The sequence below is a fragment of the Glycine max genome, chromosome 9 (assembly GCF_000004515.6).
Source record: "Glycine max cultivar Williams 82 chromosome 9, Glycine_max_v4.0, whole genome shotgun sequence".
NCBI lineage: Eukaryota > Viridiplantae > Streptophyta > Magnoliopsida > Fabales > Fabaceae > Glycine > Glycine max.
This window is the reverse complement of record NC_038245.2, coordinates 36,013,406-36,027,638: the sequence shown is the minus strand read 5'-3', so window position 1 is coordinate 36,027,638 and position 14,233 is coordinate 36,013,406. Positions and strand designations below refer to the sequence as shown.

The window sequence follows — 14,233 nt, the reverse complement described above, 5'->3', positions numbered from 1 at the left end:
TCTGACACCATTGCCTATTGTGTCCCCTTCGATAGATTCTTGGTCGAGTACCATAATCTCATTGCAGACGAGCAAAGCCCTACACCGTTGTGACAAGTTCTTAGTCTTCATCATCACAAATCACAATTCACAATTGTTTCCCATAATCATAAACCATAAGGTGAGATCAATTTTTTTACATATATATTTAAATATTTAAAATTTAATAAATAATTATTTAATGAATAATAATTTTAACAAAAAATATTTGTTATTAATTTCATGTGTAAAACTAGATATACGATCTATTACTAAAATAAAATTAAGTATATATAAACTCAAAAATCTATTTTCTTATATATGTTTCTTTATTATTATCTTTATTTTTAATTTTTCTTTTTTTTAATTCTTATATATACATAAAGGATCTCAAGGGAGGATTTTCCATATCCGTCATTGCCTTTATATTTTTTCTTAATGCCCATAACATATTTTTGTTTGTATGTCAATTTTTGCATTCCTCAATTCACTCTAATTATGTAGGATCTCATATATTCCACTTCCTTTCTAATTGTGACACAACAAACTCAATTTGTAACCTTGTTTTGTATTATTCATAAACTTGAAAATATTTTGTAAGAAAGGTCTAGGTCACACATGGATCCAACTTTGCCGCCTATCATTAATTATCAATTACTTCATTCAGTCAATCAATCAGTCAGTTACTTTGATTAAAATGGCTCCACTAAGGACACATGTCAACTTCTTATAAATGCTGCCTAAACTACTATCTAAATATCTAAGTTTGTCCTATTTGTTCTCTTTTTTATTAGTTTTAATCAGTTTTTTTCTTTCTTCTCCATTTAGTTTATTCTTTTCTCTCTTCTTTCAAAATCTTTCAGACAACACCTCAAAAAACCTCCTCTGGTCACCGACTCTAATGCGATTTTTGGCTTGTTAGGGCCGCAGCTTGAAAAAGTAAATCGATTAAAACGTTTCTCACATTCTATTATTCATTTCCCCCAAAAAAATTCCAGAAAATAGCACCTTGGCCAAACCCTAACTATCAAGTTATTGTCGTTGTCGGTCATAGTGAGAAGAATGATTTTTCTTTTGTCATTTTTCCTTTTCCTTTTCTAGAAAATCCCTTAAATCCTCGACATCTAGTCACCGGCTCTTATGCCCTCTTCTTTTCCTCCTTTTGCGATTTCCATCTTCTTCAACAAATCTAAAGGTAGTGTGATGGGTAAGCTTCTTCTTTTTTCTTTTTCGTTTTTACCTTTGACAAAACTTAATTATTAGAAGTTTGTTTATCTTCTTCATTTGAAGAACAATTTCGGTTGCTAAGTTTTCTGGATTGCCCCTAATGTTTGTACCTTTCAGTTATATTCAAAGGTTTTTGTTGTTCTTCATTTTAGGAATCACAATCGTCAGGTGTGGGTACATATTTTTTCTTTCCTTATTTTTGTTTTTGTGATTGAGTCTGATGCATACACAATGTGTAGCTAACATTTTTGTTCTTCTCCTTCGCACAAATGCAACATTATGTTGTGGGTGAGTTTTCTTTAATTTTTCTCTTTGGGGTACTAGAGCATTTTGGCAGCAATGACTAGGCAAGTCTGGGCAGTCATGGTTAAGCAAGCTCTATGGGTTACCTTTGGGTACTACTTATGGATTTTAAATTTCTTCCACTTGAGAGGAAAATTACCATGTGAAAGAAACTCACACTTGACGAGAAGATTCTTAAAGTACAAGTGTGAGGTGAGGTCTCACATCGTATAGGAATTAGAATGTTGAGCATCATATATGTGAAGAAAAGACCCATAAGTATGAACCTTAAGGTTTTAGGTTAAAGTGTAGTGTCAAGTTCATTTATATGGTTACTCATGGCCCTTTAGTGTAAATATCCCTAATATCCCCTCGGATTTCCCAACAATTGATATTAGAGTCGATGATATGACTTAGTGATTGGCTTGAACAAGTGAAGAAGACGAAAATGAATCCATGAACATGAGAATCCCTTGAATTGAAAATGACTTCCACTCAAGGGGGAAACTACCATGTAGAAGAGAATCACAATTGAAAAGGGGGGGGGGGGGGGACTATTGTAATATTAAGATTTTGAAGTTAAAGTATGATGTCAAATTCATTTAAACGAGATTGATGTAACAAGATCCCAAAAAAAACACAAAGGATGTCAATATTAATAGACAATGTAATTCAGTTGAAAAATAGGTTTAAATGTGGTTTTGTCCTCATAAGTTCGCATTTTTTTTTAATTTTAGTGTCTCTAAGTTTTTTTATTTATTTTTAGTTCCCATAAGTTTACATTTTTTTTTTCAGTTTTTGTGCATGGAATTTGTTTTGTTCATTTTTAGTTCATATAAGTTTGTAATTTTTCAATTTGGTCCCTCTAAGTTTGATTTTTTTTTTTTCAATTTTAGTGTGAACTTACAAAGACTAAAAAAGAAGAAATATTAAAATCTTAAAGGATTAAAATTGAAAAAAGCACAAACTTACATACATAGCTAAAAATGAACAAAAAAAAAAACTTACATAAATCAAAATTAAAAACACACAAATTTACAGAAACCAAAGTTAAAAAACACCAACTTAAAAAAAAAAAAAAGACAACAAAATATAAGGAACCAAAATCTCAGATTAAAATTTAAAGAACCAAACTGTAATTAAACATTTAAACCTTAAAAAATGGAATATTTCAGAGGTTATGAATATCTGCTATGATCTTAATCTATAGTATGTGAAATATTTGTCAAACGTTTCTTTGGTCAGGTATCAATGGAAGGAAAAGAAACTGAGGGAATGTTGAAGATGACGACAGATAAGAGACAACAGAAGCGAAGCAGAAGTGACAGAGAAGAGGAAAGGGACAGGCTGAGTGAGTTGCCTGACTGTGTTGTGCTCCACATAATGGAATTTATGGACACAAAATATGCTGTACAAACTTGTGTCTTGTCTAAAAGATGGAAGGACCTTTGGAAGCGTCTAACTTATCTTGGATTCAATACAACCCTCTTTAACAATGTTGTCAAATTCAACAAATTTGTGTCTCGCGTTCTGTCTGGCCGAGATGGTTCAGTTTCCCTGCTCAATCTTGAATTCACGCGTCGCGGTATGGCAGAGCCCAAGCTCTTCAATAGGCTGATGAAATATGCTGTGCTGCACAATGTTCAGCAGTTTACAGTATCTCTAAATTTAAGCTTCAGACAGAGTTTCGAGTTTCGCCCCTACATCTTTTCCTGTGAGTCCTTGACATTTCTGAAGCTTTCATTTAATTCTTTTGACACCTCGATTGTAGCACTTCCAGGATCTCTGAACATGCCAGCATTAAAAAGCTTGCAACTTGAGGCTGTCTCTTTTACTGCAAGGGACAATGACTATGCTGAGCCGTTTTCTACCTGTAATGTGCTGAATACTTTGATACTTGATGGTTGTTCATTGCATAAAGATGCAAAATTCCTCTCTATATCAAATTCTAGCCTCTCTAGTTTGACCATAAGTGGTAGCTTTGAAGGAGGAGCTTACAAAATTGCGCTTTCTACTCCAAACCTTAGTTCTCTCACAGTCACGGGTCATAATAATCACACAATCTCCTCCGCATGCAATCTTTCTTTCCTTGAAGAAGTAACCATTGACACCCTTGGTTATACACTTTTTCCGAATACAGACTTACTCATCATAAGCTGGCTGCAAGTTCTCACCAATGTAAGGATACTGAGGCTCTATTCGGGTACCCTTCTGACAATACTACGGGTTAGTTACTATGCTTTCTCCTCTTTACATCTTTTATTTTTTTCATAATGCTCATAAGATGGGTGTTCTTGTGTCAAATTTTTAGCCGATACTCAATCTTGCAATTAAGAATGTCAATTATAATATGCCTCCTATTCACTCTAATTGTGTAGGATATATCAAATCCTGTTTCGGTGAGTACTCAGCCTCCCTGCTTTGTTCAATTGAAGTCATTGATTTTGGAGAACCAACCATCTGCAGATATATCTTTTGAGCAACTAAAGAGAGCAGTGGAGTACCTACTTCAAAACTCTCCACAACGTAGAATTGATTAAATCTTCAGGTAGTGTTTTTTCCATATTATTCAGTTTTACTTATTTTATGCTTCTGTTTTTTCCATGATACAGTGAGACTCTCTTCCATCCATGTCATGGATGTTTTTTTTTTTTATGAAACTACACTATGGGGAGCAATGTGTCTGAGACAAAAAATTTATTATTTTTTTGTTGGAGAATGCTGATGAGTAAAATATTCTGTTTACAACTGAATTGAGACTGCAACAGAAAACTAGTTTTTATTTGAGTTCTTTTCAAATGACAACAAATATCTTTTAGTGGCAATCAGTTTATGTTGTCTTTGAAGTTTTTGCATGGTATGTATTACAACAGTCTGGATCATCCTTAAAGAACAAAACTACCGATGAAAAAAGGACACATACTAGACTGAAGAATCTGAAGTGGTTTTGTTTGCTAGTGTTGTATGTTGCATTATGACTGTGAAACTTTAAATCATGAAATTGGATCGAATCCTTCTTTTCACTTAAGGCTAAGATGTAGCTGTTATATTGTCATTCAATTTCACATCTGAAATTTCATAGAATTAGTTTCATGGTAGATCTAGATACAATCATTTTGAAAAGCATTTTGGTAATTTCAAAATAGGAAGAGCTCAAAATGCATTTTTGAAAAGCCTTAAGCATGTATAGTACCTCTGCATTGCTGGCTAAAGTTCGGTCTTTCTGAGTTCTCAGATTGTAAGTTTGCAACATAAAATTCAATGCTTGTAACACCTATAATAGGATAGTCACAGGCCAATCATGAATGAGTGTGGTAGTGGCAGGGAAGAGAAATTAGACCCATAGAGGAAGAAGTGAGGAGTGGAACATGCTAATGTGGTTGAAGGAGAGAGAATATAACAGAAAATGACAGGTGGCAAGGGGAGAGAGGGAGGAGAGAGAAGGTTATCTAATGGGTGTAGTTGTGGTAATCGAATAAGGGGTAGTATCAAAAAATTAGTATCAAATATCAATATTGGCTAGGCTGAGTGAAGTTCTGCCTCAGGAAAGGGGTTCTCTAATTTCTGTTATTGTTTGTTTTCTATCTTTCATCTTGTAAGGAGCTAGTCTCCAGCTATAAGCCATTACCCTATTTTTCTTTTTATATTTTCTTGGATTGCAACATTGTAAAAGAGGTTTATACCTCTGATATTGTTCCAATTCAGTATCAACATTACTTGAGTTTTACCATTCCTATTTTGGCTCCTAACAGATAGCTTTCTGCCTTTCTCGTGTGTTATTGTTTTCAATTCGTTCTCCCCTGTTATTCCTATATTGTTTGCATGCTGTTATGTATCTTCCAGAAACTTCACATATATTTTTTGTATATGTTACGTATAATCTGTGCAAGGCAATAATCTTGGCAACTTTTACTTTTTATGCATTTAGTGGATAAGATAAAGCCTAAGGAGATCTTTGTTTAGATGAGAAAGCCAGTAATTGTCACTCCAAAATATATGAAGACTAGTGGCAGGCATTGACAACACTACAATTAACTGATTAAGTGAACATATGTCTGAAACTTGTGTTTTGATTCACTCGCGCTTGTTCTTTGTAGCTTTAGAGATAGAAATCACTACAAGCAAAACACTCTTAATTAGATGTTGCAAATTATGTTGAAACTTGAGCATGTGTTTGGCATAAATTTGCTAGGGACTTCCTTAATAACACCCCACTTTCTTGCTTCTAGTTTTTCCTTGCATACTTGGTGTAGTTCTATGGCTGCTAAGTCAAGTTGAATCATAAAATGATTTACTAGTGATGGCATGTCATTTTCTTAATTTGACCTATCGAATATTAACTTGAACATTTCTTGGTATAGGCTTACTCCTTATTATAAATTGTTTTTGACTAAGTTTAACTCTTGCTTATTTAGGTTCCTTGGTCATACATTGTTGATCCAAGCCCTCAAAGGATCCTATGTGGCTCAATTTGGTGAGAGACTGTTTGTTGGCTTCCTGTATTACATGGCCTAGTACTGTGTAGGTTCTTAATGTCTTTAATAAGATTGTAGTTTTGACCTAAAACCAAGAAAATATTGTAGTAATGATGAGTAGCTGGAAGCTTGGAACTATTCCCTTAAGTAAGGAAAATAACAGTTTGAGAATTCATCGCTACTATCGGTTTTCTTTTCATTTTTATTTTATTTCTAATCATATCCTTGACTAATTTGAGAGTTGAGGCCTTGAAACAGTCCCCAGCGTTCAGCCTTGACAATTGAACATAAACCCAAGTTTGTGAAGAATCACTCAAAAGATCTAGAGTCATTATGATTCTAGGGCCTGCACCTCCGAATGCTCAAAAAAACCTAACTCGTTTTCACAAACCTTCACTATTGGGATTTGCGAGATAATATTTATGGAGAGAGAAAACAGAATCGCACGAAGAAGTACAAAATGGAGGCCTCAATTCCTTTTTCTCTTTGATGTTTGGTAACCCTATATTTTCAATTGGAGGAAAAACTTGAGGAATCTCAAAAAACCGTTAGAGATGTTGCTATTGTTGTCACAATGCACATGTGAGCCCGCTTAGACGTAAGAGATGAGTTTATCGCAATTGAGGTTAGAATGAACATGTGTAGAGATCCTTAAAGGATTAAATTGAGGTTTATTTTGGAATGTTTATTGAATTATTGAATTTTTCCTATATGATTATAAATACAATATTAATGTCCTGATGCGAATTGGTTGATAAAATTGAGTGTCATTGGTGTTTTCATTTTTACCTATGATTTGGATTAATTGATTTTGATATAATTGTGTGAAATTATTTGAGGGGTTATACTCCCCATGTTATGATAAACCTTTTGTTGTTATATTGAGATTATGAAATGGTGATTCAAATTGGGATTATGTGATAAATTGAACATGTGATAATTGATGAAATACATGTGTATTGAGTTGGAAGCTATGAATTGTACAATCACACAATTGTAAGACCCTTTAAGGGCGACGAATATTGTGATGGGATCTACTGTGGGAACCCGATGAGTTAAAATAATTTTGAAAACAATTGAGTAGTTGTGTGTATAGCATAGTTCATAGGTAAAGTGTATATGATTCATGAGGTGTGATAACGTGTAAAATTGACATTATACCATTGTGATTGGGATCAAGTGTATGTGATAAATTGAGTATGTATGTGATTGAGATGTTGTGTGCATTGTGATGTTGTGTGCATTGAGTTATGAACTATGAATTGTACAATCGCACGACTATAAGACCTTTTAAGGGTGATGAGTTAATGTTAAGATCCTTTAAGGGCGACGAGTTAATGCGTGACAAGTATTGTGATAGGAACCACTATGGGGACCCGAAGAGTTTAATCACAAGCACAATGAGATAAAACTATTTTGAGAACAATTAAAGAGTTGTGTGTTTTGTACAGTTCATAGATAGAATCTGTGTGCTAAAATGTTTTCTGGGTTGGACCTGAATCCAGAGAGAGATGCCCTGACGGACTCTTTGGAGTTTAGGCCTTGGGAGTAAATACTGTTAGACAAATGGCCTCAAAAATTTTAAGAAGGGGAGATTGAATTAACATTTCGCTGACTATTCCTAATTGAAAATTTTCCCTTTCTTAGATATTCACTAGATTCAATTATTTCTTTAATTGTAAGTTACTCGAATAAAAAATAAGGAGAAGTAAACTTAAAGAAATATAAACACAACAGAAAGTAAAAGAGATTAAGGAAAGAGAGAATGCAAAACCAGATTTATACTGGTTTGGCCACAACCCGTGCCTACGTCCAGTCCTCAAGCAAATTTCACTTGAGCATTTTCACTAACCTTGTAAAATCCCTTTACAAGCAATGAACCACAAAGGACTTTCCTCCTTTGTGTTAAGTGTTTACACCAAGAAGCAAATTCCACTTCTTGCAATGAACCCCAAAGGATCTTCTGTAGAAGCAAACTTCATGATGATGAATCAAGTTGATTCAAGAAGTTTTGATAATGACAAAGATGATGACAAAAAGCCCAAAGAATGATTTCAAGATTAAGTCAACAAGTTCAAGATCAAGTTCAAGAGAAGTTTGATTTCAAGATTCAAGAAAAGATGAATTCAAGTTTCAAGAGAAGAAATCAAGAAGACTTCACAAGGGAAGTATTGAAAAGATTTTTCAAAAAACAAACATAGCACAATTTTGTTTTTCAAAAGAGTTTTCACAAAATTTTCTAAGTTACCAGAGTTTTTACTCTCTGGTAATCGATTACCAGTTTCCTGTAATCGATTACCAGTGGCAAAGTTTGTTTTCAAAAGCTTTTAACTGAATTTACAACGTTCCAATTGATTTCAAAATGGTGTAATTGATTACAAGATATTGGTAATCGATTACCAGTGTGTTTGAACGTTGAAATTCAAATTCAATTGTGAAGAGCCACATTCTTTCATAAAAAGTCTTGTGTAATTTATTACAAGGATTTGGTAATCGATTACCAATGACAAGTTTTGAATAAAAATCAAAAGATGTAACTCTTCAAATGGTTTTCAGGTTTTTCTAAAGGTTATAACTCTTCCAATGGTTTCCATTGACCAGACATAAAGAGTCTATAAAAGCAAGACCTTGATTTGCATTTTGATATCTGATTACAAACTTTTACATCTTTTACACAAAACCTTTGAACATCTTCTTGAACTTCTTCTCCTTCTTCCTTTGCCAAAAGCTTTCTTAAGTTTTTTGGTTTTCCAAACCTTGAAAACAAAAGTGTGTTATTCATCTTTTTCTTTCTCTTTTCCCTTTGCCAAAAAGAATTCGCCAAGGACTAACTGCCTAAATTCTTTTTGTGTCACTCTTCTCCCTTTTCCAAAAGAACAAAGGACTAACCGCCTGAATTCTTTTGTGTCTCCCTTCTCCCTTTTCAAAGAATTCAAAACAACATAGTCTGACCTTTCCCTAAAACAAAAGATTTCAAAGGACTAACCGCCTGAGAATTCTTTTGTTTCCCCTTCAAAAGTTTCAAAAGAACTAACCGCCTAAGAACTTTGTCTTAACACATTGGAGGGTACATTCTTTGTGGTACAAGTAGAGGGTTGTCGCAACGTGCCCTTCGCGGGCGAGCGAAGGCGAGGCTCACGGGTGCGCTTTCCAAAGGAGGAAAGATGCATGGAGTCGCCACCAACGTTTATTTGTGGAAAACGTCAGGAAAACCAAAGGAAATCGGTCAAAATGAAAATTCTAAGTTCGGGAGTTGTATTTACGTTTGAGGAAGGTATTAGCACCTCTCACGTTTGTCTCGAAGGACAACAGCCTATTTTTTAGAATTGTGGAATTGTGTTATCTTAACTTTTATTTCTTTTTATTTTTTGAGGTCGACAAAAGCGGGGCTCTTGCTCCTACGTACCCTCCATCGAAGAGGAAATCAGACCTACGTAGTTCTTTCTTTTCAAGCGTGAATCAAGCAATTCTTTTTACTTGAAAGGTGATCATTTTAAGGCGTTGGACCTTAAAAATGATCCATTTTACTTGGTAAGAAACTGAAATGTTAAACTTTCAAAACCGTATTTTTTGTGGACGAGCTTGACTAGGCGAGTTGATTTTAGCCTTAGTTTCACTTTAGTTATTAGTCAATTCAATTAAGAATGAGAGATCCCAAAGAGAAAACGTCCGATTGATTTTTCGCTTTACTTTACTAAAAGGTATTTTTTTTATTATTATATTATTATTTTACCTCTTTTTTGATTTCCAACGTGGTTACGGCACGACCGAACGGTCGGAATTCATTTTAACCGAAATTAACGGATGATACAATTCAAACGATCAATGGAAATTTATTTTATTTTTAGATTAAGCGAGAAATGACTTAAATAAATGGCTTAAGCACGTCAAAAGGGGGTATAAAAAGCAAATGAAAACGAGAATAAAAATACATGAAACAAAATGTGGACCACCACGGGTACATAGAATGAATTGAAAAGCTCGGTTTGAGGTACTTACCCGTTGAAGACTGAAGAAAACGAAGAACAAACGATGAATGTTGAAGAACGGTCGAGAATCTTCGCGTAATTACTCATGGAAACGTTACGGAAGCGCCTCGGCTTGGATTTTCTTCACGGAAACAATTTTCCTCAGCAAATTCAAGAGAGAGAGAAGTGCCAAGAAGGCTGAACCCTTTTCTTCTTCACTCCTCCCCCTATTTATAGCAAAATAGGGGAGGAGTTGCCACCCAGCTCGCCCAGGCGAGCAAGGTTGCTTCCTCCAGAAGCAACAACCTTCTAGAGGAAGGATCTAGAAGGCCCAAGTGGGCCAGATTGCTATTTGTCCCCCCCTTTTTACTAAATGCAACCCCCTTCTATTTTTTTGGTAATTCTTTTTTCCATAACGTTACGAAACTTTACGAATTTTGTAACGATACTTATTTTCCTTCCGCAAGGTTACGAATCCTTACGGATTATGTATTTACTCTTTTTTAGCTTTCGAAGAAGTTACAGAAACTCACGAATTGCGCAAAAACACCTCTTTTCGATTTCCTCCACATTACGGAATTTCATGGATCGCGCAAGCCTGCTTCCTTTTGATTTCTGACACGTCTCGGGACTTCATTTATTGTGCAACAAAGGACGCCAAGTATCTCAAAGCGGCTAACCAAAGGTTGCATGTCATCAAGTAATAATCCCCGGACGAAATTAGGGTATGACAGTTGCCCCTCTTTACTTACCTCTCATCGGAGATTAGAGGAAAGCAAAGATAGGACACTGATTTCGTCCGTCCTGCCCTTTCTGTGATGACGACTCTCGTCTCTACTCCTTCTTTTTCTCTTCTGCACAAAACAAAATACAAACATCAACAAGAACAACGAATATGATATACATATACACATATACACATATCTGGTGAAGGAACCGATCCGGAAAACAACAGAAGAACATATTCCCCAGTCACCAGAGGTTCCGCGCTTGATAATGGAGGACACATGAATAGCACATGGCAATGACATTCATGGGGCTCCGAAAAAAGGGGGAGAATGGAGGATTGCCTTAAGGGTCTGCACTTAGGCAATCATGAAACACAGCTCCAAACTCGAAAGTGGAGGACGCATGAATGAAAACGCAATTCATGGTGCTCCAAAAAAGGGGGAGAATGGAGGATTGCCTTGAGGGTTCGCACTTAGGCAATCATGAAACACAGCTCCAAACTCAAAAGTGGAGGACACATGAACGAAAACAAAATTCATGGAGCTCCGAAAAAAGGGGGAGAATGGAGGATTTCCTTGAGGGTCCGCACTTAGGCAATCATGAAACACAGCTCCAAACTCGAAAGTGGAGGACACATGAACGAAAACGCAATTCATGGAGCTCCGAAAAAAGGGGGAGAATGGAGGATTGCCTTGAGGGTCCGCACTAAGGCAATCATGAAACACAGCTCCAAACTCGAAAGTGGAGGACACATGAACGAAAACGCAATTCATGGAGCTCCGAAAAAAGGGGGAGAATGGAGGATTGCCTTGAGGGTCCGCACTTAGGCGATCATGAAACAAACCTCCAAACTCGAAAGTAGAGGACACATGAAAAACGCTAGGCAATAACAATCATGGGGCTCCGAAAAAGGGGGAGAATGGAGGATTTGCCTTGAGGGTCCGCACTTAGGCAATCATGAAACACAGCTCCAAACTCGAAGTGGAGGACACATGAACGAAAAACATTCATGGGCTCCGAAAAAGGGGGAGAATGGAGGATTGCCTTGAGGGTCCGCACTTAGGCAATCATGAAACACAGCTCCAAACTCGAAGTGGAGGACACATGAACGCTAGGCAATAACATTCATGGGGCTCCGAAAAAGGGGAGAATGGAGGATTGCCTTGAGGGTCCGCACTTAGGCAATCATGAAACACAGCTCCAAACTCGAAGTGGAGGACACATGAACAGCCTAGCAATAACATTCATGGGCTCCGAAAAAGGGGAGAATGGAGGATTGCCTTGAGGGTCCGCACTTAGGCAATCATGAAACACAGCTCCAAACTCGAAGGTGGAGGACACATGAACGCTAGCAATAACATTCATGGGCTCCGAAAAAGGGGGAGAATGGAGGATTGCCTTGAGGGTCCGCACTTAGGCAATCATGAAACACAGCTCCAAACTCGAAGGTGGAGGACACATGAACACGCTAGCAATAACATTCATGGGCTCCGAAAAAGGGGGAGAATGGAGGATTGCCTTGAGGGTCCGCACTTAGGCAATCATGAAACACAGCTCCAAACTCGAAGTGGAGGACACATGAACGAAAACCATTCATGGGCTCCGAAAAAGGGGAGAATGGAGGATTGCCTTGAGGGTCCGCACTTAGGCAATCATGAACACAGCTCCAAACTCGAAAGTGGAGGACACATGAACCGCAAAACATTCATGGGCTCCGAAAAAGGGGAGAATGGAGGATTGCCTTGAGGGTCCCACTTAGGCAATCATGAAACACAGCTCCAAACTCGAAGTGGAGGACACATGAACGAAACGCAATCATTCATGGGCTCCGAAAAAGGGGAGAATGGAGGATTGCCTTGAGGGTCCGCACTTAGGCAATCATGAAACACAGCTCCAAACTCGAAGTGGAGGACACATGAACGAAAACATTCATGGGCTCCGAAAAAAGGTGTTGGCGGGACCGAACGGTCCACCGGGTTTTTCCACCTGAAAGGAAACATGCTTTTTGTAAAGAAAAATAAATCATTCGCGAGAGCACCATATCTTAGAGAAACAATATACTTGTGCCAAGGGTAATCTTCCTTGTAACCGAGAATGAAGGGCAGGATGTCAACTTTTAGCTTTTAAATGAACATGCAGGGGAAACATCGGGCTAAGCTGAAAATAAATCACTCATAGTGTATAAAACTCACAAGGCAAGTGTTTTATCCTATTCCCAAACCATAACTGCACCATGACTCTATTTTGCACACGATTCCTATCGAATCAAAGATCAAACGTACGATCACGGACCAATAGGATTTTCTCGAGGGTAGTGTTTTTGGAGAGGAAGCTGGGTGTTTCGGTCTTTTCCTCTTTGTTCATGTGGGGTGGGATATCGCCAGTCGAGAAGATTGAATGGCAATCTGAAAGGAAGAGACACCAAAAATGGGTTTTCCTTTGCCGCAGTCACTTACTTGCCGAAAATTTATCTGGCTGAAGATTTCCTTCCTTTCTTTCATTGATCGAGAATTGCTTCTTTTCCCTTTTCACTTCCTTTCGATCTTTGATCGGGAATCCTTCCTTTTCTTTCTTTTTTCTTTTCTTTATTTTCATCTTTTTCTTTTCTTTCTTTCATTTCTTCCTTTTCTTTCACTTCCTTCCCATCCTTTCTTTGGGAAATCGGGTTTTAGCATTCTATTTGCTCTCCCTTGAGGAGATTCCGCTGTCCTTTGCTTCGGGGGAAAGGATGAGGATTCTTTTTATAGGCCAAGGTTCAAAAAGGTCTAAGGTTGTGTTTCAATGGGGTCTTTTATCGTGGGAACCCAATCTTGATATCTGGGGCAAAACAAATTTGGGTGTCAAGGTGTCGGTCTCGGGCCGAACTTCCATATTATTCCATAAGGCACGCGTGACAATGATGATTTGAAAACAACGTGCAAAATTAGTCATGGCTACAGCCAGGTGGGCACTCAAGCATCCCGTTTATGGCATTGTGATACTACGGTTGGGAATTTACACAGACAGACCCAACGTTTCCAATTATGTTCTTTCATCAGTTCAATGAATTCATCCATCCTTATCTCGGTTATTCCGGAAAATAAACTCTTAGCATCAGTCCCTTGTTTCCAGAAGATACGTTTGCTCTTTACGAATGATTTATACTTCTTAACTATAACATGTCGACCTTCGCGGTCTTTCTTTCTTTTTCCTTTTTGTTTCATTTTATATATTCACAAAATTATACACCTGTGGTCCTTTATGAAGAAATTTTCTTTGTAATCTACATTCTTATACATGACAAACTTTTTCTGTACACGCATTAGAACTCTTCTCTTTACGTCACACGGCTATACAAACCCTATTTACATTCAAAGATTTTTTCATTTTTCCCAACACACCTATGGTTCATACAAAAGTTTCTTTATATACACTCGTTGCTCACACACACAAGAATTCTTTCCACGCATCATTTACACACAAAATTCTATACACATTTCCTTTTATACATATATATACCTTTTTCTTTTATACGCAGACATTTTATTCACAACG

General features: G+C 36.9%; 1 protein-coding gene across 4 annotated transcripts in view; it reads left to right on the top strand.

Annotated features, from left to right (window-relative positions):
- Positions 1-424: 424 nt before the first annotated feature.
- LOC102666482 (F-box/FBD/LRR-repeat protein At1g78750) overlaps positions 425-14,233 on the top strand; it is a 47,413-nt gene continuing 33,604 nt past the window's right edge. Inside the window, exons 1-5 of one of the 4 annotated variants that reach the window (XM_014762160.3) lie at positions 425-1,225; positions 1,363-1,419; positions 2,773-3,753; positions 3,906-4,075; positions 5,943-6,171. In XM_014762160.3, coding sequence (XP_014617646.1) covers positions 2,779-3,753; positions 3,906-4,067 — 1,137 coding nt within the window. In that variant the 5' untranslated portion in view covers positions 425-1,225; positions 1,363-1,419; positions 2,773-2,778 and the 3' untranslated portion in view covers positions 4,068-4,075; positions 5,943-6,171. Of the gene's footprint in view, positions 1,420-2,772; positions 3,754-3,905; positions 4,076-5,942; positions 6,172-14,233 lie in introns of those variants that run through there. The other 3 variants (XM_014762157.3, XM_041004845.1, XM_041004844.1) reach the window with 3 other exon arrangements.